The 23948-nt window shown below is 45.0% G+C and overlaps 1 protein-coding gene across 5 annotated transcripts in view; it reads left to right on the plus strand.

Annotated features, from left to right (window-relative positions):
- Positions 1 to 23948, plus strand: part of SLC38A4 (solute carrier family 38 member 4) — a 59327-nt gene that overhangs the window by 32827 nt on the left and 2552 nt on the right. For 4 of the 5 annotated variants that reach the window (XM_073223408.1, XM_073223406.1, XM_073223409.1 and 1 more), the window contains 13 exons: positions 3720 to 3810; positions 4292 to 4404; positions 7131 to 7204; positions 7645 to 7737; positions 11530 to 11611; positions 11694 to 11776; positions 11873 to 11931; positions 12772 to 13047; positions 13177 to 13256; positions 14483 to 14583; positions 16210 to 16334; positions 21451 to 21595; positions 22771 to 22868. In XM_073223408.1, the coding sequence (XP_073079509.1) occupies positions 3720 to 3810; positions 4292 to 4404; positions 7131 to 7204; positions 7645 to 7737; positions 11530 to 11611; positions 11694 to 11776; positions 11873 to 11931; positions 12772 to 13047; positions 13177 to 13256; positions 14483 to 14583; positions 16210 to 16334; positions 21451 to 21595; positions 22771 to 22868 (1420 nt within the window). Of the gene's footprint in view, positions 1 to 3719; positions 3811 to 4291; positions 4405 to 7130; positions 7205 to 7644; positions 7738 to 11529; positions 11612 to 11693; positions 11777 to 11872; positions 11932 to 12771; positions 13048 to 13176; positions 13257 to 14482; positions 14584 to 16209; positions 16335 to 19650; positions 19857 to 21450; positions 21596 to 22770; positions 22869 to 23948 lie in introns of those variants that run through there. The other variant, XM_073223410.1, reaches the window with a different exon arrangement.

Here is a 23948-nt window from a genome sequence, read left to right on the forward strand (position 1 = left end):
GAAAAATAACAGGTTTATGGATGTGGAAAGCAAGGATTTTGTCAGGAAGATTTGGATTTATTACCTACTTGAAAGATAATAGTGTCATTGATGATAACATTAACTCCCTGATTCTAAAATACACATTATATATGATATGCCAGTCCTTTGTGTGACTGACTGAGAATTGAGGTTACATGTTCTTATCCCATTTGTAAGGTAGAATGATATTAATGTATTAGCCTATTACTTCTCTGGCTTCCTGGACTATTCTCTCTCAGGTTCCATGTCCTTTGACTGCCCTTTAAATGTTGCTGCACCTCCAGTGTTCTGTGGGGATTGTTTTCCCATTTAAAGTGCACTGTGTGCAAGCTTATTCACAAGTGTCATGGCTTCGTGCCCTGGATGTATCCTGTATCTTCAGCCTGTTGGGTTTCCCAGCTGAATTTCAGATTATCTCCAGCTGTACTGGATGGCTCATGTATCTGAACTGCCTCGTTTATAAAGTCAAACTTGTCACGTCCGCCGCTGAACTCCTGTGATCCCCTTCAAAACCTTCTCTTCCTCCACTGAGTCCCGTCGCGGTGAAAGTCAGCACCTCAATCAAAAGTTGTCCATTTTTGCTCATGCCTCACCTAAACCACACATCCAGTGTTTGACTATATCCAGTTGGTGCTGCCTCACGTTTCAATGTCTTTGTATCTGCCCTGTTCCAGCTTCAGGCCCGCACCGCCCGTCACCTATCTGTTAAAATGGCCTGATGGTCTCCCTGTGTCACATCTCGCTCTCCTCAGCTAGCCCTCCACATCCCTGCAAAAGCCGTCCTTCGAAGTGCAGACTGACTCCGGTTCCACCCTGGGTAGAGCCCTTCAGTAGCTCAGCATTAGGTGTAAGATACGAACTGATGGCACATTGCTTGGCACGCACGGCCCTTTGTGGTCTTCCCCAAACCGGCTCTTCTATCCGTCTCTCGCTCTGCTCCCATTTAGAATCTCTCCTCCTGCCTTTGAGCCACTCAGCTTCCCGCTCCTTCACCCTGCTGCTCTGTCTGCCTGGGGTGCCCCAAGGGGGACCCGCCCTCCGTCCCTTTCTATTGATACCACTCAGCCTTCAAGACGAGCTCCACGTCAGACCTCCCAGGAAGCCTTCCAGCGGGTAGAAGTGGCCACCCCTCCCGATCTGGAGGTTCATAATGCCACTTCTGTGGGCTCGTGTCACACTGCTCGGTACATAGGTACACAACTACCTGATAAGTAGATTCATTTCCCACAGGATATTATGACACAATGGGACATGACTTACGACACTCAGAGGGAACTTTGTACCAAGTCTATGCCTGAAGTAGAGACCATCACCCTAGAACAAGGACACCCATTCCATTCACAGCATCCTGAAGGGCGCCAGGAGGCGGCACCATCCTTCCTCCAAGGAGCCGGGGCAGCCGCATCAGCACTGCCGGGCTGGAGGGCCGTGGTGACACACACTGCGGTGTTTCCTGGTTTGGGAGATCCTGAGGCACAACGCGGCAGAATACAGGGTTTGGAATCGGCTGAGTCGTTGCCAGACTTGGAGAACATACTTCTCTCCTCTGAGCTTTGGTGGAAACTGCAGAATGATGCACCAACACCTACTTTTCTGAGGATTAAATGCAAGATAGGTGATAGTGACCTGTGGTGCCCTCTCCTCCACCCCGCTGCCCACTGTAACTAGACCGCCTCCAGGGACCCCTGCCCCTGAGGATGGGTGCAGACACGACTCTGTAGAGGTGGCCGTGCTGACGGGGACAGCGCCCCAAGGACAGTGCTGCACAGTCTCCGATTTGGTCTGAAGGCCACAGGGGGAGAGCAGAGTGCTCATGGGGCTCCCCTCTGCCCTCGGCCGGCACCCTGCTCGCCACAGCCGGGCCTTGGGTTCCTGGGAAACACAGGCCGTCGCTTTCAAGCTCATGAGAGGATGGATTTTGTTTATGTCTCGTTTGGATTGGGCACAAATCCAACATCAATGCATTTATTTGGAATCATCATGTTATGTCTTTAATGCCTGTTGGCTTTGGTATCAAGGCATTTAAGACACTGGGAACATTTCTCATATTTTATACCATCTTAGTATGTTTTATGACTACACCTCACCTCATGCCAAATAGCATGAATATTCTTTTCTGAGGCATTTGTACATTTTAAATTTTAAAAACTCTATGGACTAAAGGATTCTAGAGTATTGATCAAGGTAAAAATTGGATACTGGATATTCCAAAGTTTAAGTACAGGTGACACTTGTTTTTATGATCCTTAGGCTCATTTTGGGCTGTATGTCATCTTACAGTCTCAGTTTCCATCTATGAACTTTGTGTACCAGCCTCCGCCTGGCACATATACTAACTGGAGACTATTAGGGACAAAAAGGGACAGGAAGAGGGTGCAGGGATGGAGGTAGGCAGCATCCTAGGGCACTACGCTCCTCGGAGAAACAGGAGAGTGCCAGGGAGCACTGTGAGGTGCTACAAAACCCACCCTTTGGGTTCTAAAAGTGCACACAAACCTTTGTGATTCCTGTCTGCTGGTTCTGTCTACACTTTATGTCCTCAGTCCTCAAAAAGTAACCTTGTTACCCCTTTCTCGCAAGATGTTTTTGGAAATAGCTTCTGTTATAAAGGTTTGTATGGATTTCCTATAATTATTTTCTACTATTTCTAAGGGATATTTTAACAAAACACTCCAATTATTTTATCTACTCTCTCATTCAAGAACTGCCCTAGGAACTGCCACCTTCCTAATTATAAGGCACTTCTGAGAAGCCATCGCAGTTGCCTATTCATGAGAAAGCCTGCAGGCTACCTTGCCAGTGTCACCTCCGTGGCGCCAGCTGGGCTCCTTAGCCAAGCATCCGGGAAGTGCGGCCGGTACGCAGCTGCCTCCTCGGAGCCCCAGCGTGAGCGCAGAGCCGGCAGCAGGGGCCGGGCTTGTGCGGCTCCCAGCCCGCGCCCACGGTGTGCAGGGAGAGAGACGTTTTAAGGCCCTGCTTCCCTCCCAGCTCTCCTACGCATTCCCTGGGTTTCTTCAGTATTTTTCAGTTTCATCCATTGTCTAATAACCCAGGTACATTTTCAGAGTAATTAAAATCCACCCTCACACATGAAGCCACCCAACACAACACAGAGCCACCATCGAACTACTTCCCAGCAAAGGACATGTGAACAAACACGTGGGGCCACAAAAAGAGGAAAATGCTGCAAGGCCCGACGGAGGCCTGCGGCTTCCCCCTCCTGAGCCGTATCTGCCCCCGCAGAGCAGGGCCGCGGACGTCCCTCCGATGGGACGAGGGTCTGTGCCTGTGCACTCGGTAGGCATTCGCCGGATTCACCACCTGACATGGTGCGGTGGGGGTGGGGAGGCTCGGTCACTGCTCTGGGCCCTTTCTTTACAAGTGTCCCAGATAAGGCCAACATTAATCATGCAGGAAAGAGAATTATTAGGGCTAATGTGAGGAAAAGAAACGTGGCTTTAAAAAGGCCGCAACCAAAAAATACTTCCTTCCGGCCCCTCTCCCCCCTCACGCGTGTCCACGCGGAGCCCAGCGGCTGGGGTGGGAGGGACACTAGTTCCAATGAAGAGAAGGAAAACAGTTTCAAGGGTCCTGTTTTCTCTCCCCGATTCAGTTACTTAGATCAATCACCTGAAACAAACAAAATTCAGAGCATTTACTTAAGTGTTTTTATTTTCTTATTTCCTTTCTGTGTGCAGTCAGTTTGCTCATGAAGATGCTGAAAGTCAGAAATTCCTGACAAATGGATTTCTGGGGAAAAAGCAGCTGGCAGATTACGGGGATGAACACGTAAGTGAACCTCTGCTTTGAGGCAGTGAACAGGGCCGGAGGGCGTCTGACCCACCTCGATCTCTGTGGGAAAACAATGTGACTGAAATTTTCCAAGCTTCGATCAGCACATTCTCTGTTTATTCAGCACTTACTGGAATAAGGACTTGTTTTTCCTGTTCGCCATATGGCTGCATAAATCATTTATGAAATCTGATTTTTGGAGAAATCATTCTAACCCGAATGTAATCTGCAGCCATCCCCGCTCTCCTTTGTATGTCACTCACCCTGTATTTTTTATCTTTGCTGAGACCCCTGCCAAAGCCGAGCCCTACTGTCCGTTGGAAATTACGTGCTTTTGTGGACGCTGAGCAACGGCTTTGATTGGCTGATTTGATCTTAGTCTCCGGTCTTGGGCCATGATCTCCTCCAGTAAAGATAAAGGGGGAGTGAGAATAGCCGCAGATCCCTGCTCACCAGGCGCCCCGTTCTCTCCAAGCAGCCTGGAACCACCTCCTTCGGGATGTCTTCGTTCAACCTGAGCAACGCCATCATGGGCAGCGGCATCCTGGGCCTGTCCTACGCCGTGGCCAGCACGGGGATCGTAGCTTTCGTGTGAGTGGGGGGCGCGCCTGCGTGCGGCGGGAGGCCGCGCGCCCCTGGGGCTCTCCCAGCCGATGGCCCGCGGCCCGAGCTTTGGGACCAGGAGCACTGGGACAGTGTTCCGCGTCTTCCTGCCCTGGAAGCCCGCAGGATAACAGGAGCGGATTAACTGCGCTGCTGGCTCCACCCGCCGCCTGACCCAGACGCAGGAAGTTAACACACCCTGCCGGCCCGCACGGCCCCACAGCCACGGATTGACAGGGGGTTTGGTGTTCAACAATTTAGGAGACGTTTCCCAGAAGCACAGCTGGCCTCATCACCCTCTTAGGAAAAGATGCCGTTGCAAACCAGGCCTGGAGTCCTGCATCCCTGGCCTCACTTCACGCTCCACCCCCACGGCCCACGTGCCAGGCAGCTGGGCACACTCAGGAGGTGCCACGTTCCCCCTCACCACAGGGTCTTTGCACATGGCCTTGGGGCCCTCCTCCCTCCTCTTCATCTAGGTGTCTCCTCTTAGCTAAGCTCAGCCTCACCTCACTTAGGCCTCCCCTGCCTCCATGGGAGGACAAACCACCTCATCACATGCTCACCAGCTTTAGTGTTCTGGTGCACCTGTCAGACCCACTTGGTTCAGGACCATTTCCTTTGCTAGACTGCAGGCTGCAAAGAGTTGAGCCCATGTCTGCGTCCACTCACCATTTGTATCCCCGAGACCTAGTACAGTGCTTGGCCCAGAAAATATTTGCAGAGTGGCTGAAGTTTATTCCTAAAACTCTGTACTTGAACCAAGCTTGGTCAAATGCTGCGTAGTTTAGCAGTGTCACATAGCTGGCCTGGAGGATGGAAACCGTGTTGTCTGTGACAACCAGCCAGATGCCCGTGTGCAGTGCACACAGCCTGGTTCTCCAGGGCAGCCGGCAGCAGGGGCATTCTTCACAGCACCAGGCTGATGGTGGTCAGGCGTCAGTGAGATCGCAGATTGCAATCCCAGAGCGGGGCTGGAATGCTGACTAACCGTCTAAGAATGCAGCATTTATATTATATTTATATATAATGTTATTTATGTTCTGAACATCACTTATGATTAGATAACCACATAGCTATTTGAGGGTTAAGGATCAGGCAGGATTATAAATATTTGTTGTGTTAATGCTTTGATTGAACGGTTTAAGGTAGACTTTTTAACTGAACATGTTTTTATATTAACGTTGCTCTCGTAAGTCATGTCTGAAAATAAGCTAGGTGTTTTTATTTCTGATTCTTAATGGCTAGAATGTCTTCATATATTTAGTAGTGTACTTTTGTAATGTACACTATCTCCAAGACAGGAAGACTGCCTTATTAATAACACAAACCATTAAAATTAATTAGTAAGTTGTTATAAATTGCTGATGAACAGAAATAAACACTTCCCCAGTCCTAGAACCACAGATATTTGCATGGGAGGAGAATATAAATCCACTTTAAAATTGAGTGCTTCATTTCAAGCCTAAACATTTAGCAGGTTAATTTTTCCAGAGCAATTAAATTGCTAGATACCACGGAGCATGCTTCATGTCTCTGAGCAGTGCAAACTGGACCCAGCTATCTCCCTTAATTCACAGCAAGTGACGCAGGATTTCATTGTCTTTACTTTTAGTATTTTCTGCCAAAGCAATTGTATATTTAGAATGCAAAGAATGTTCATTATTTTTCCAGAGAACAAAATTGTATCATCTGAATTGTGTAATTCTATACAAACAGGTAAACTCATAAAGCTTATGGAAAAATTATATGAATGTCATTGACTAGACAGCTTTGGCCAACATTTTGTGGAAAATAAGAGCACAATATAGTTCGAGTAGTTATAAAATTTACAACTGGTGGTTCAGACATACATTTGCAACATTGACTTCATCAGGAATTGCCAAAGAATTAGATCAATTGTGGGGAGAATGTTTAGGGTGCTTTCATCATGTAAAATAGGCAAAGATGATTTCTTTTAAGCCTCAGGTGAAGTTTAGTATCGTCCCTTTATGTGTATATCACAGATACATGCTTTCCATCTACATGCTTATTTTTGTTCTCCACTTCTTGTTTTTGGAGAAACACTGATAAAGAAACTGTACATGCCTGTGGACAGGTGGAAGGTCCTGAGCCAGAAATGATTCTTTCTGAATACAAAAGGGGATTTTTTTCTGTGCCCTATACTTATCTTTCTCCATTTTCTGTATTACACAGGCAATTATCTGACCCTTGGGTTCACAGAGTATCTTGTCATCTAACGTGCGGGATCAGTGGGGACACAGTTCACACCCTGCATGCTTTGCCTTCTGGATTTCTAGGTTTTAGATTAAGTCTAGGCAGGCTGTTGAATAGCCCTTCAGGTATAAACAATGACAGTATCATGCAAATATGATGTACATATACCCACATGCTGATGTAATAGATATATCTGCTAAATTTGCTATACATTTAGCACCTAGGTTATAAATCAGATTCTGCTACTGGGTGACACCAAAAAAAATGTTAGGAACTTTGGGCAGTACTTTTTGGCACATAAAATATAGCAAACACCAGTTCTATGAGATTAAAAGGGATATGTATTTCTGAAAAGAATTTCTCAGCTTCTTAAAAATACACATTCTTTTGGAAAGTTTAATGAATAAAAAGATCAACATGACCATTCATTGTAACATCTAACATTATTATGTCTTGTTATAGAAACCTTATTTTCTACTCTTTTATTCCTTTCACAGAATCATGCTTCTGGCTATGGCAATATTATCACTTTATTCAGTCCACCTTTTATTAAAGACTGCCAAGGAAGGAGGTATGTTACCCCTGAAGGCCAAGACATTCTGCCTTCTTCTTGTTAAATGGTATTTCAGCCGATAGCTCCATAACTTCAGTCAGTTCCACACTGCATTTTCTTCTGACCCAGTGACGTGGTCTCTCACTGATTTTAGTAATTTGGTCAAGTGAAAGGGGTGGAAATCAGCTGGCTCAGGATCAAGACAAAAAAGATTTTGGTGGATGATAGAAATAACAGTTCTGGCTTGCTGTATAGAGCTAAGATGAATGAAGCCATTTCTTTTTGTTTGGAGAATATTTTAGCATATTTTGTATTGCCTTTTGAGATTGTGTCTTCTGGGTTTATAATTTCTCTATGGTGTTTCTTTACATGTTTGAGACTCCAGTGCACAATATTAATAGAATATTCTAGCCATGAAAACAATCCTTTTAACAAGGTGATTTTTCCTTTGATTGTAGGATCTTTAATTTATGAAAAATTAGGGGAAAAAGCATTTGGATGGCCTGGGAAAATTGGAGCTTTTATTTCCATTACAATGCAGAACATTGGAGGTAAGAGAATATATTTCGCTTTCACTGGATGGCTTAAACTTTCTAAAATGTTCAGTACAGAAGAAAGCTCTTCTGGCAATGAGCAAGCAATGTAAATATAGGAAAATAGCTGCATTTTAGTTCTTAAATTTTTTAACTCTATTAGACTTTGTCCTTTATTTAAAAATAACAATATCTAAGAATGAAATACTATATAAAACAACCCTTCACCAAGTGAATTCTAGAATTAAAATATAAAATAAAACCTTTAGTTAAAAGTTTAAAAAATTAAAGCATTTCTGTTTATTCTATCATAACAGCTGATGCTTCATGTGTATGATTGAGTTTGTATCATAAAGTTGGAAATTAGGTAGCTGAAGGTCATAGCCAAATACTGGGGTCCTTGAGACACAGCCCATTGCAGAAGGCCCCCAGCTGCCGCGCTGCGGCAAGAGGCTGGCTAGGTGTCCGGGCGTCAGGGACCAGATTCCCTGGCTCCCCACTCTGACAACTGCTACTGAATTGTGATGCCCAGAGTAGAGCCTGGACATAAGTGTTCTGGGGCATATGCTTGCCCTCCAGCTTCACCGGTCCCACTGTGCCTTGGACACTCAGAAGGCGTCCTGACCCACATGTCAATGTCCTCCTCTGTCCTCTTGCCTGGCCTGCCATATCTCGCCACAAAGCAGCACTGGCTTCCTCACCTCCTGCCAGTTCCCAACCAGCTATTCTCCCCTTCTTTCTTCTCTCAGTGAACAATACCAGCACCCCAGTTCCTAAACCGATAATCCGGATGTCAGCCTGAACCCGTCCCCCTCTCCCTAACCCTGAGTGTCCAATCAAATACCAACTCCTGCTCAGTCTGTCTCCTCCATATCGCTAGAATCTCTCTTTCCCTTCTGTTCTCACCACCACAGTTCGGTGGCCCCTGTCTCTCCTCAGACTGGTGCAGTAGCCTCTAACTGGTTTCCGTGCCTGGACTTCCCTTGTCCCCATCTCCAAATCTTCCTTGCTTTTCACAGGCATAAAATTCCTCAGCATGCTCTCATAGTTCAGGATAAAATGTAATGAGCTTGGGAAAAATCACTTTATTCCTTTGAGTCTAGTCTTTCCATTTATGAACATAAGAATATTTCACCTCACAAGGTGATTGTAAGGATGAAATAACATAAGGCACATAATAAGGGTTCCATCCATGCTTCCAACCTCCCCAGCTATTGATTCAAGATCCATGTCTCCGAGCCCTCCTGGTTTTTTTAAATGAACATTTTTGTAATTATAAGACAAATACATGCTAATGTGAAAAACTAAAGCATTACATAATTATACTAATTATAAAGAAATGCTTCTGTAAATTACCCTTAGAAATAGCTAGGGCAGGTTTTTCTCTATGCCAATTTAACAAATACATCATCTTACGATATAAGTGCATCATCTCTTTTGTGATGCATTATCTTATGATACTGACTTGCAGCTTTTTTTATTTCACAGTATGCCTTGGATGTATGTGCGTATTCTTTTTAATGGCTTCCAGGTTTTCCATTATACAAAAGCTCCTTAGTTGGTTTACTGAGCCCCTTATTGATGAACAGTTGAGTTGTTTCCAGTTTTTCACTACTACAAACAGGGCTGCGATAAATAAACTTGCACAAGATCTTGCAAAGTAACTCTTTTTGATAAATGAAATCACTGAAAGTCACTAGAGTGATTTCTAGAATGCAGCAATTCCTTTAATAACCTTTATCCAACTATCCTTGCCCCTGATGATGGGTAGTTGGTAAGCAGATAAGTAAAATCTAGGCATATCTCAATGATTTGTGTTTATTTCTTTTCATGTTTCTATGTATTAAGATTACAATCCTGGATAGAATTTGGCAGTAACGCAAGAATTGTTTATTTTATTGGTTTGGGGCCCCAAGCATGTAAGTCCTCCAACTCCCCCAAGCAGGCTGCTTTCCATTTTCAGCCTTATCAGGATTTAAAGTATCAAACATTTGTAGGATCAGTTCATAGTTGATCTCCTGTCCTGGCTTGGACAACTGAGATCTGGGTGCACACACATTCAGCCTAAGCCCGGTAGGCAGAGTGGCCACAGCATTGCCTTTTATCCAAAATGCAGCTACTCTTATGCTTCTAAACAATGGAACAGGCTGTAAAGTAGCCTCTCGGGTGAGGCTCATGCAAAGGGAGTGTGACTTTAGAAGAGAAGGATGGGATTTCATGGCCCACCCCTGAAAATGCCCTCACTTGGTCACTTTATATGGTTAATGGTTCCTTTGGCCTAAAGGAAATCACCTGTATTTCTGTATTCAGAGCAAGTCCACACCTCTCAATCCCCTGAAAAATTACTATTTATTTGCCACAGATGTTTCAACATTAGCAGAACAATGCTGACATTACCAGACAGGACAGAATCATTCTGAATTTTCAAAGACCAAACACATTAACAGCGGTGACATCACTGAAAGTCAGCAATTAATAAAAAAAATAAAGTCACTGAGCCGGGTAATCAGAAATATCGTCTCTGTTTACACTCGTTAAGATTTAGCTTTAGCCAAGGTCTTTGTAAAGATTAACCAAGTAATGTTTACAGAAGACACATCAGGTATTGTGAAAATCATTCCACTTCAGAAAAGAGAAGAAACACTGGCCAGCAATCAGCGATCTCATATTTTGGGTGACCTGTCACTTTCAAGCTGGGTGATCTTGGGCCTGTCACTTGAGCTCTCAGAACCTTTATATCCTCAGCTATGGAATGAAACTGTACATCCTGCTGTTTCTCGTAGCCTTTCCGCCAATCAAATGGAGTAAAGCACATGGGGAATTATCACCATTATTACTTTTGTTTGAGGTTCAATATTTTTAAACTATTAATAGTTCAATTTGCAACTTTCAGTAAAGATATCTGCTTTAAGTGTCTGTTAGCAAAAGTTCACCAGAAGGAGGTAGTGCACTTAAACTTTGCAATGCAAAACTTGTCGGTTTTTAATTTAAATAAATTTTACTTAATTTATTTGACTATATGTCAAATACCAAATTAGTTATTTTACCTCACTGACTGGATAGACATGAGAAGGGATGTTGCACAAATCCCTACAATATTAGGCAAAATTGTATGTTATGTGTATATATGCATACATACAGTTTTCCAGGACAGGGTTTACAGATTTCATCAGATTTTCAGAAGAGAACATGATCACACATTTATCACATCTCAAGAAATTTTGCCACTTTGCATAATTTTTTTATTTGGCCAAAGGGAAAGTAGGACACAGAGAGTCAGAATCTTCCCTGACAAAGGTAGGAAAGGCTCCTGTCCCTTGAAACCTTCTGTCAAGCCCTGCACTGCAGCGTGAACACCAGGGGCTGGAACGTTGTGTGCCCCTCGGGAAGTGCAGGGGACCAGGCTGGCACCCCCCGGGGTGAGCCGGTGATGTCTGCCCTCCCCCGGCCCAGGCCCTTGCTGCCCGACCCGTGCGCATGTTGTAGGCTCCACAGCACGTGCAGGACAGGCTCCAGCTTATGCCCGATGAGGGAGGAGCTCAGAGAAGCTTCGCTGGAGACCTCAGAGCTGGATTTAATAGAGTCGGCGTTGACAGTCAGCCAGGTTCCGTAAGCAAGGGCCAGAGGGCCAGAGGCTGTTCTTTGAAGAACTTGGAAGCAGCACAGGATGCTAGGTGGGTGGCCTGTCTTTCCCTGGGGGTTCGGTGCTCACCTTGCTGAGGACGGATGTCCCAGGCGCCAGCACTTCCCTCAACCTGCCTGTGCTCTTGCTACATGCACACTTCTAAGCTGTCACGTTTTCCATTCTAGCAATGTCAAGCTACCTCTTTATCATTAAATACGAACTACCTGAAGTAATCAGAGCATTCATGGGACTTGAAGAAAATACAGGGTATGTGTTCTGTTCTCTCTGTTAAGTGACTTGTCCCCTTGGTCTTTCTGAGCCTAACACTCTTTTCTGTCCTTCTTTCCAGAGAATGGTACCTCAACGGCAACTACCTCGTCATATTTGTGTCTGTTGGAGTCATTCTTCCACTGTCTCTTCTTAAAAACTTAGGTAAAGTCATTGAATTTTTCTTTCATTTCATGTTGCAGTTGGTAAGCTGGTTGTAGATGCCATATTCACCTTCCAGAATTTCTCTGCTGACCCTAGGTTACCTTGGTTACACCAGCGGATTTTCTCTGACCTGCATGGTGTTTTTTGTCAGTGTGGTAAGTGATTTTTTGACATGATCCTTGTAGCTTGGTGAGCATGCGATGTTTCTATGCCTAAATTAGTGTTCAAGCACCTCGCTAGCGTGAAATAGTTCTCACATCATAGGCCATTTTCTTGAATTCTAATTTGGAATGAGAAAAGAACAGTCATGAGTTTAAAAATAGTTGAGTTAGAATGCCAGGGTCGTTGCTCATAGTGCGTTCTCGGCCCTCTGCACGTGCACGGGACAAAGGGGACGCTTCAAGCAGTGACAGCAATCCAGTATTTACAGAGGAGGAGAACGTGAAGAATCCCGAGAGAAACGACTAGGGTATAAAATTAGCCATAAGTTCAAGAATCAGCTGTTTTCTCTTAGTCATTTCCCCCATGAAGAGAGAGCAACACAGTGGATTCAAAGAAGAAATCCTTCTCTCTACCACCCCACTCCCCACCAAAAGGGGGAATTTCTTATAATATGATGGATGCCAAATCGTATACTGTGTCTCCCCCAAAGAGGCAAAGGACAAAGGGGAATTTTTGATAGCCCTTATTATCACTGGTTTGACGAAATAAAAGATATGAAATGTAGCAAGGAAATGATCATCTTTTTCATGGAAGAAAATGAAGCTTAGGATGGATTTATGCAAAATACTATTTTATTAGTATTATGGGGCAGAGATGCCAAGCAGAATGCCAGCTCCCCTTAGAACAGTGACCAGAGGGGATCCCGGCCGCCCAGAGGCTCATGGGAACCCTCAGCAGCAGCCCCTCACCTCTGCCCTGTAAGGCACACATACAGATTTGTTTTATTGTTCTCCCCAAAAGGCTAACTGGTTTTTTTTAATGACTGGGTCTAGGTGATTTACAAGAAATTCCAAATACCCTGCCCTCTGCCCATTCTGGATCATACTGCTGGAAATGTGACATTCAACAATACGCTTCCAGTGCACCCGGTAATGTTGCCCAACAGCTCTGAGAGCAGCGGCGTGGACTTCATGCTGGATTACACCCGCCAGAGCCCTGCAGGGCTGGACGGGAACCAGGCCAAGGGCTCTCCTCCCGGGACTGGAGTAGAATATGAAGCTCAAAGTGACGACAGATGTCAACCCAAATACTTTGTGTTCAACTCGCGGGTAAGCGGAAGGCCTGGGTCTGAAGAGCCTGGTAATGTGGCCCCTAGTTTTCGTCATAAGCCAAAGCCGAGCTGGCCTGGGATTGCCGTGTGAATGGAGTGCTAACCATGTGCTGTCTTTGTCTTTCAGACGGCCTATGCAATTCCTATCCTAGCGTTTGCCTTTGTGTGCCACCCCGAGGTCCTTCCCATCTACAGTGAGCTTAAAGAGTAAGGCAGCCACCATTCCAGCATTCTAATTGCTTTGCAAATGTGCTCATTATGTTCAAAGGTGCTTTACACAGAAGCAGGGTGCATAGCTTTCTCTTCAGGAGGAGCATGTGCTATCCACACTCATCAGCATCGTGCTTTAACCAGACAGGTATAAATCAGCTCCCTTCTCTCCTGTTCCTCGGCCCTAATTGTCCAGGGGAAGAGTTCAGGGCAGCAGGAGGAGGAGCCAGTGGGGATTTTGGCAGCTATGGGAAATTTGAACTTGCATTTTGTTGGGAAGCATGATGTCACCTGAACTGGAAATGTCACACCTATGCAGGCCAAAAATATGGTCAAGGTGGTCCAGCGAGGCCACTGGTGTCACCTGTGTTCATGGCCTCACCCTCGTCCTTTACCACAGGGATGAGCCAGTATCTGGCCTCATGGTCTTATCTGTACAATGCAGACACTGGCTACACAGTCGTTTCTCCCAGCTGACGTTCTGTGATTCGTTGACACTCTCCTCTTTGAGGCTGTTGACACGACGTGGGGATAGAGCGGGCCCACTAGAGCAGCTTTCCCCCCACTCCGAGGTCCTGAATCCCAGCTTCCCTGACCTCAACATCATGACCTCAGCCTTCATTCTCACTAGTAAGAATCACTTGCCCCATAAACTCTGATTTATGTCATAAATTCTTGGAACACTTTCAATTATTTTAACGTCCTGGATTTACATGGAGAATCACATAGAGCAGTTTTGTTAAACCTGGTCTTGGCCAGAAGACCGAGAAGGGACCGCAGCTCTGTAGAGGCCTGACAACCGCCTGCACAGCTGCCCAGGGAGCAGGGGGGCCTTCTGGTCCTCTGAACTTGCCAAGTGCTGCCCTGAGTGTAGTGGGTCCTGGTCTGCATGACGTCCGCCCCGCTACGAAACGTGAGGGCTTTCCACATTGGGGAAACAGTCTGACCTCCTGTTACCTCCGTGGATACTCAGTAGACACGCTTACTCAGCATGAAATAAACTGGTCCCTTTTAGGACAACATTGTTTAAGAAAAAAGCAGAAACAAATCATCCATAGTTCTGGGACAAATTTACATAAGCTATGTTTCTGCACTAGAAACATGGTTTTATAATAGCAATACAGACATATTCTTTCATCGTTTTTAAAATCTTAGTTGTAAAAAAGTGATATTTTCACAAGTTAAAAAAGAAATGAAGCTCAGTGTTGTTTCCGTGCTCTCAGCCGGTCCCAGAGGAAGATGCAAACCGTGTCGAATGTTTCCATCACTGGGATGCTGACTCTGTACGTGCTGGCCGCCCTCTTTGGTTACCTGACCTTCTATGGTAGGTCGCTCTGTCAGAGTTACTGTCTTGTGCAAATCCTGGTCGGACTGATCATAAACCCGCATGAGTATGATTCTTTTACCTTCTGCAGGCATCATTATCTACAGCTACTTGATTCACATGCCATTTGGCCTTGTCACTTGACCTAAGGAAATGGGGTTTGAACCCAGCCTGGCCGACAGGTTACAGTTTGTGAATTCACACATATTTTATAAAAAAACATCCCTCAAATTTAATTATTTTCCTTAAGGGATGGATTCTATTTCTCTGGCTTGACTCCATAGGCCATTTTAAGCTAGAAGCAGTGAAAGTGAATCCAATTGCATGTTGTAAAGCTCTTTGGGTGTGATAATTAACTACCAAGAAAATGGCAGAAAAAGCACAAAGTCCTTGAATTGGAACCTGCTCCTTGTTTTTTCCAGTCAAGGAGAATCTGGGGGCTTGAAGTGTTAGGCAGATTATCCGGCTTACCCCTTTCTGTTCTGTCACAGAGAATGGTTTCCTAAGACGACAGAATTCCCTTCAATCTGGAAATATGCTATTAAAAACAAGTGACTATGACCACGTTAGAGTAAATGCCTAAAACATTTCTTCTATGGTATCTTAACAAGACACAAAAGGGAAAGGATGGCTCTTCCCTTCCATGAGCCGTGACCCTGCTGTCAGATTTCAGGGGTGCAAACGTTGATCTGGCGGGGCATGTCCATGGTAACTGACATTATCAACATATTTTTAATATAAACCTCAAGTTTTTTGGATTTTTTCCTGACTTGGTAAGTTAAATTTGTTGCAAGACAAGTTGTGGAGGAAAAGACTGGGTACGGGCATCATTTTCTGGGGTTTCCTTCTCTTTGACTAATACTTGGCCATTAACTGGGCTCTTGTGTTAGCTAAGGTCTCAGCTCCCTACTGGCTGTGAATTGATGAAAGATCAGTACTGTCGAAGGTATTTTTAAGCCCCCTTTGTCTGATTTTGAGCGAGTAGTGGGAAAACCAAACATCTGATCCTATAACATCTTCCTGCCTTTTGTGTCTGGAATTCTGAACGAATGTGTTTACCAGGAGGGCAGTATCTAATCTTACAGCAATTTTCACTGGGAGCCCCTGTAAAAATCACACTAATTCTTGCCTGTTACTTATTTTTAATGACTCTAAATGGTTTTGTAAGACAAGCAAAACCTTGAGAAAATCTAGAAATATGTTATCAGTGTCATGATGGAGCCATACTGTTGAGCCTGATTCATCATCACTTGCACTCGGGTCTCAGACGAGGTTTGCAGAAGCTGCATCAGAGCTCACTGGGCAGGCGGTGCAGGTGGCAGTGCAGGGCAGGAGCTGGCCGTTCATCCCCCTCTACCTGTGTCACAAGGCTTCTGTACAGTGGAAAGAGATTCGTCATGGCGCACCTGAGGGTACAAAGGAGTAAGAGCAGAGCTGTGATCTCAGACCAGCGTCTGTACTGGGTCTGAGAGAAAGTCCCCTGGCTGACAAGCCCAGAGGTGGGATGAGGGTGGACATGTCCAGACCTCCAGGCCTGGGCCCTTCCTGCCTCCCTGTGCGCCCTCTCTCTCCGAGGCTGGAGGTGACTCGGTGATGCCGGGTGACACGATCTCCTCCTGCTCGTAGGAGAGGTTGAAGACGAGCTGCTCCACGCCTACAGCAGGGCCTGCACGTTTGATGCCCCCCTCCTCGCGGTGCGGCTGGCTGTCCTCGTGGCCGTGGTGCTCACTGTGCCCATCGTCTTGTTCCCAGTAAGTACCTGACCCAGTGGAAGGGCCCTGCCTGGCCCCAGGTTAGTACCTGTGCTCTGGGTGAGTGTGCGTTGTGACACCCACGGGCATTTCTGTGCAGCATTTTGGAGCCACTCAAAACGGACCATGTGATATGTAAACACAGCAAGTACGTTTAGATGTTTTATTTTTATTTTGGGGATGCATACATAAAAAAAATTTTTATATTGAGGTACATACAGTAAAAATGCACAAACTTTAGTTTATAGCTTGATAAATTTTGACACATATATATTTGTGTAACCATTGCCTAGATTAAGATTTTTTTCAAGGGAAAAATAAAATGAAAAACTTTACATGTATTTTCCAGCTTTACTAAGGTTGAAATTTTTAAATTCAGATTTGAAAAGCAGATCTTCAGCTTCTGTCTTGTGGGTAGCAGAAATGAGTAGAAATTCATGTAACTTCTGAAAGTTCAGAGCCAAAACCACAGCAATTTCCAAATCATACTGCATTTCCGCCACAGTCCTGAAGGTGTTTAACTTTGTCCCATTAGTCATGCTTCAGAAACATCCAAAAGTCACCTCATTTAACCAGGTTCCTTGAAGGCTAATGAGAAGGGAATCATGCTAGTAAATTCTGTTCCAGAACCAAATTTCTTGAGAACGGTTGTGCCATCCACTGTATGCCCTCTGGCCCCAGGCTGACTCACCCCTCCCGTCTCGGCACCTGCTGCTGGTGTCGGTTGTAGGGACGGAGGAGCCAGGCTGGTGGGGGGCTGCGTGAGCTAAATCACACCTGTGGATGGACACAGGCCCATGCCTTCCTGCCAGCTCTTCTTTCATAAACACTGAATTTACTCATTCATCTTAGGGGGCAAATAAGCGACTCAGTAGCCAGCCCTGTCCAGAACAGAATGCTACGCAGGCCCAGTGCATGAGAGCTGCTCAGGGGCACTGTGGTCACTCTGAATGCAGCTTGTGCCCTGAAATATTCTGTCACATTCCGTCTTCCTGAGTGCATGAAATCAGATCCTTGTTACTATGGCAGTGAATGTTTTACTCTTAAATAATGTCTTGCCTCTCATATATCTGGAAGTATTTCGAATGACATGCACTCCGTCATGGGTACAAGGCGGAAAATAGCTGTAGACAGAAAGAAATTTTACCCTACATGGCACCCTAAGTAAACAGTGTTGCCAGAAAAAAGAACTATCTAGAGCTCTTCTCTTTGTGGGTAAAGACATCACTGAATTTTGGCACATAGTAGGCACATCATTACTGAATCCAAATTGATGAAAGTCTGTTATATTCTTCTGTGCTCATGACCCTAAACGTAGTACTTTCCGGTGGTGGCCAGGGGCACGGTGGCCTGGGCAGGTCACTCAGCTCCTCACAGGGAGCTGGACTAAAGCAGAGCTCCAGGCAGACACGGAGGGTTGCAGTCCCGGCAGCAGGAGTAAGTCAGCCTTTCATTTGTTTACCGGTGGCCATTTCACCTCCACCCTAAAACTCCAGACCTTGCCCTAGAAATCCTTCCCTGGCATACCAGATAAGGCCCTGGTATAAAGCGACCATCAGTAGTTTGGAAACATCTCCCATTTTATACCCATGAGAATCAAAACTGGCCATTAGAACAAAGTTCAGAAAAATAACTGACTGCTGTCCATTAAGTATTTTCACTCAACATCAGCATTTCTGGACATCTTTGTATGACATTCTGCCTTGGGCCACGCACTGAGTTGATGTCCCCGGAGATGCACACAGTGACTGACATTGGATGAATTCAATGATGTTTGCTAAGAAAAGCTGTCTCCAAAAGAATACTGCTTTTCTAGCAAAAACACAGGCCACCGCCTTGCCTGACATCCGCCATGACCCTCAGGTTGAGTGAGGATCTGGGTTAAGTGAATCATGCCTCCGTGGATGTGACGGTGACATGAAAGTAGGGCCAGCTCCAGTCCCAGCCCCACAACTACATTCAGATGCTTTTCCGGCAAAGTGGTAGAAGTTGTTAGTGGTATTTGTGTCTCTTACGACTTAGAGCCCCAATCTTTAGTGTCAGACACCAAGTCACAGCGCCACGCCCCTGAGAGGCTGCTTTGAATTAAGCTCATAACCAGGAACAAGTTAACTGGCTTTGCCTTGATGCCCCCACATACAAACCAAGACCAAATCCTGGCCAAACCCGTCATTTTAGGTGTTTCTTGCCTTCTGCTTCATTCACCATGAAGTGCTCTCCTTCGGGGCCCAGGAGGAGCTGACAAGGGGGGGTGTTGCTGGGTGGCCAAATTTTTTTCTGATTTCTCCATTTACTATTTTCTCCTGTTAGGTTTTTTCCTTCTTAGTAAAAAGCACACGGGGACTGCTTGGAATGACTGTTGAATAGATGAAGTGAACTAATAAAACTCCAGCTTTTTCACTAGCAGTTCAACATCCCTTTTCTCTTTCTCAGTGGGAATGGGGGTGGGGGTGGGGGTGGAGGTGGGGGCTCTGGGGACTGTGTCTCATTCCCAAGGACTGTAAGGCCGTTCTAGCCCATGCTTCCCTTTGTGCTGTAAAGCTCACACATCTCCAAGAAGAACAGAGGCCCAGATAACCTTAGTGCGTTTGCCCAGAACACAGGCTCAGATTCCACCCGCCACGCCTTAGAAGAGGCACATCAGATTCTTTAGCTGCTTGGGCTGCATTTTATTGCAGCAAAGCTATGCTTTTCCTGCTGGCTACCAGCAGAGCCCCTATTCTGCCGCAGATGCAGATGCAGGCATGAAATGAGGCTGGTGCCGCTGTGAACAAGACTACACCGACAGCCTGTCCGGCAGCCCTACAGAGGGAAACTGACTGCTGAACGACAGAATTACGTGTTAAGAGTTCAGAACCAACACTCCCACCTCCCACTCAGCCTCCCCATTTCTGATGTTTACAGGGTTCCCACATTAGAACATAGCCCCTCCTACCTGGCTCTTGTTCAGACAGATCTTCCCTAGAGCTGCACAGAGCTCTTCTGGAATCACCCTGGGTAGGAGGCTATGGCTGTTGCTAGGGACTCCCCCACCCTTAGCACCTGACCCACATTTCCAGGTGCTTATCAGTTTGTGTCAGTAGAGAAAAGGGCACTTAGATAAGTGAACAGCCAATAGCCCAGGAAAGGAGACATGCCAGGACTTAGATCCCAGGCTCAGCCTGAAGGCAGCATTTTAGCCTGGAATGAACAGCATGCTCCATCTATTCTCTCCCACCACCAGCAGCCACTACCTCCCAATTGCCCCCAGTGTGCCCTGTTTAGGACACACTAGCCACTCTCTGCCTTTACTTCTGTTTGGGGTTTTGTTTTCCAGATACACTAACAGGAGGAGGTTTTCACCATCCGCCCAGCCCATGGTTGCTGTGAGCCTTCTGTGCTCACGCCACTAGGCCAAGCCTCAGTCTTTCTGGGAGCCGGGAGGCCTTAGGAAACCTCATGTCCTTTCCAAGGCCCTGTATGTGTGCATTTGCCTCCACCTCAGCTTATTGAATTAAATGCATTTTAACAAAGGACTAAAAAGCATACATGTTGACTTTTCTGCATGGAAATAACCTGTGTTCTATGTGTTTATTACGTAAGTTTAGCGCTTTTAGACAAATCCTCAAGTACTGTGTCCATACCACAAAAAGCTTATATTAAGCCTACTAATTAGATCAGTTTGGGCAATATGAACAAGCACTAGTTGTAGGTCATGATGCAGAATTTATGGGCTGTTGGGAGAATGAATCAGACCATTTGGCCTCTTGGTCTGCTTGTCAGAGTGCGTTTCATAATTCTCACTGATCCAATTTTTTTATTCCTTTCCAAAGCCACTCTCAAACTGCTTCCAGAGACTACCTGGGTTGCCATTCTGGAAATGAAATTGCCTTTGAAACTGAAACAAGTGGCTTTAATTCTGGTGGCGTGCTGTGAAAGCGCCACCTTAGAAACTGCAGGCAACTTTGTGCTGTCCATACATGTGGTCTGGTCATTCATATGTAGGTTCCAAAACATATTTTACATTTTCTCTTTTACCCGAGTTCCCATCTCCCCACCATTGAGAGGCTCAGAAATATAATTTCAAAGCGAAAATCAATTCCAGCATTTCTAAAAATGTGACGTCCTAGCTTAACTGAAGTGGGCACTTATCAAAAAGCCAATAGACTAATTCCACTAAGTCAAAAAGTATCCTCTAAGAGACCAAAGAGTATTTTCAATTTCCTTAAGCTGTTCAAACATAAACAGCACAACCCCCTCCCCTGCGCCCGTCCCCTGCCCTCCAGAAGGCCCTCTCCATCCAGTTACATCAGGTGACTTGAGCTTTTACACACGGAACCTCCCTTGACCCTTTGCCTACTTACTTCAGACCCTAAAATAGGCCTGAACTCTGCCAAGGCTCCTGAAGGGAGGAAAAGGATTTTGTTCGGGAAGAATTTGTGCTGTCCAGTTTAATGTTTTGAGTGTCTGCTGCATGCGGGACACTGAACTAGAAACTGAGGAATGTTATGATTGTTCAGTCCTGTTCCTTGCATTTTATGCATCTTTACTTGGGGTGGCAGAAGAAAAAGGAGTAAACACCAGAGAATATCACATTTTTTAAAATACCGGGTGGCAAAAACACTAAATAAAGTGCAAATTTAATAACCCAGTTTTGTAAAAATTCCATTTACCATCACATGCAAATTAATTCAGCCCTTGCCTTAATACTAAACCCATTCTGATGAGACATGATTAGAAAGTAACAAGGGTTTACTGTGTCTCTAAGTTACATAGCTTGTGTTATTTTCTCTCTTCCTGGCTGAGGTTTTTAAGGAAAAATTCTGAAAGCTGAGAAAATGAGCACACAGTAAGTCACCGAGGAAAATGTCTCCAGCGTCAAAAACCAGCATCTGGGTTTTCAACAATGTGAGCAGGTTTAATACCACTGAGCTGTACACTTTACAATGGTTGGGTGGTAAATTTTGTGTTGTGTGTATTTTACTAGAATAAAAAATACTCCAAAAAAAAGCAGCATCAAAATCTTTTTTGGGAGAAAAAAGAAAAAGACAATGATTAAGGGTGATAACAATATTTGAAGTAGTGGCTAAAGTCAAAAACAAATCAGCAAACTTGCCTTTGAACTTTCTTGTTCTAGATTCGGACGTCAGTGACCACACTGTTATTTCCCAGAAGACCCTTCAGCTGGATAAGACATTTCCTGATTGCAGCCATGCTTCTTGCACTTAATAATGTCTTGGTCATCCTTGTACCAACTATAAAATACATCTTTGGGTTCATTGGTGAGTTTCTGAAGGGCCTTTTTTTACTTGAGCTGGTGTCTCTTTTAGCAGTGGACATGGAGCCAGCGATGGGAGGTCAAGGACCCCGGTCTGCCTCAGGCTCACAGGGCCCCTGTTAGACCAGCTGGTCACCTTTCGTCCCTCACAGATGACACAGGAAGTTATTCACAGGATCAAAAAATGTTAGCGCTAAAAGCCACCCTATGGGAATCTGGTCCAACTGGACCCAGAATGTAGGCTTAGGTCCTGACTCTGCTTCAGAATGTGAAGAAGATAGACATTACCTGCAGGCTGACCATGCAGGCCTCTGAGTCCTGGCTGAGCGTCAATGGCTATCTTTGGAGGAGGTGGACATTGAAAGCATGTTCTTTCCTTCAATTGTGTGACCTGTTAATATATTTAATTTTTCATTCTTCAGATTTGAGAGTGTAGCTCCAGGAGTAAGGGGGTCCCCACCCGGGGCAAGAACAAAGGAGGACAAGGGGAAGGGCAGGTCGGGAGAAAAGGTTCTTATTGCTCACAGCTCACTCGGGTTGCTAGCCGGCACTGGATCCATCCGCCCCTGCTGCCCTTTGCATGCCCGCTTCCCCCTGCCTGCCCCTTCTGTCAGGAACTCCATCAGTGGGTCCCTGGTGAGTGGCGGCCTCCAGACCAGTTACATACCAGGAACGGAGGGGAGGAAAGAATGGCTGTTTTCTCTCCACCCCTTGCCCCAAATGGACTGGAGGCTCTGCCATGGTGATCATCCATTGGTATGAAAATAGACTAAGGCCAGGTGGGAAATTCTGGATGAAAATTTCCATTTACCCCACAGAAGGTTTACTCAAACTTTAAATACAAAATTTTAAGATTAGAAGTAAGCAACTTGAAACATTAGAATTGGATAGGGGTGTGTATGAGTTCAGTTTCCTTAGTGTTTATATCACTAATAGCCTGTAAATTTATAACATTGAGCCTCTTGTGTATCATGTTATGTGTCCTGCTATGTTATGTCTACAAAGATTAAAATGTACCTAAGTTCTTTGAAGGAGCAACCTAGATGAGTTTCTAATGCTTTCAGTACTAAGATAAGGGTCACCTTAGATTTGATTTCTTTGAAGTACAGAAGTGGCCTTGGGCCTGCGCCTTGCTAGTCAGCCGAGTAAGACATTGACCTGCCCTGTGTCTTTCCTCAGGGGCATCTTCCGCCACTATGCTGATTTTCATTCTTCCAGCAGTTTTTTATCTTAAACTTGTCAAGAAAGAGCCTCTCAGGTCTCCCCAAAAGATCGGGGTAAGTAAGCCGGCAGTTTCTCCCCTTATAACTTGCTCTTCAGTCACTTAGAGTAAGCCAGAAAATACTCATGGTTCCAAAAAATGAATTGATAACAAAGACCAAAAATCACTAGATAAGCTGGAACTCTGTAGGAGAGACAAAGGGGTAGATTTCCAGCACTCAGAGTGTTCTGAAATTTCTTCTTTACAAATATCAAGTATTCTGAATTGAGTCCTTACCACTGAATGCATGTCCCCAGTTCCCACCACTGAGTACTGGCTACAGGAAGTCAGCCTCCCGATCAGTGTTAGGAAGTGATTTCAACGTTTCGGTCATACGTTAGGTCTGTGAAGTCTGAAATAAAGACGGTGCTTAGTGTTCCCCTCCTTGGACACTGACCCCTGTTGTGGACTGAGATCCAGTACAGAACCTCTGTCTGCCTGTTAGAACTATATTTTATACCTAAAGAGGTTATTGGCTAGAGAGTATACATTTCCTTTCCATAATGGTACTATAAAAATGCACTAGAAATAATTTTTGTAATGATTAAATATTATCAGTTACTGTTTAAGAAAGTATTATATCAAGTTTGGAAAAGAATGTCTCTTACTGATACAAAAAGTAAGATAATTCGCATGTGTTTAAAGTATTCTGTGATAAAAGAACGCCTCGACTTGAGTTATCCTGAGTCTTGCCTGGGAGTCATTCACCTCTCGGGGTTGTTTAGGTCTCCAGGACAGTTTGCTATCAAAAGCTCCTCCCATGATTTTGCCCCCAGAATATCCACTCTCTGCAATCCCTCTTGCTTCAACTTTTATGGCAGTGTGACTTTGCAAATTATTTCTCCTGCTTGTGACCTGTTTTCAGTTTGACCAGATGTAAAAATGAGTAAAATTACCTCCTAGATCCTTCCTAGTGAAAAAAAATTTTAGCTGCTGCTTCCTCAGATATAGAGGTTGATCTCTGTAGTAATATATATGAAGCCCTTTCTAGGGGTACAATTTGAAATAGAGTTTATGGTTACTGCCCCCCCCCATACTCACATATATACACTGGGTTTTTCTTAAGGAATATGCAGCATATTAGGACTTTTCTTGA

Source organism: Manis javanica, chromosome 15 (genome assembly GCF_040802235.1).
Source record: "Manis javanica isolate MJ-LG chromosome 15, MJ_LKY, whole genome shotgun sequence".
NCBI classification, from domain to species: domain Eukaryota; kingdom Metazoa; phylum Chordata; class Mammalia; order Pholidota; family Manidae; genus Manis; species Manis javanica.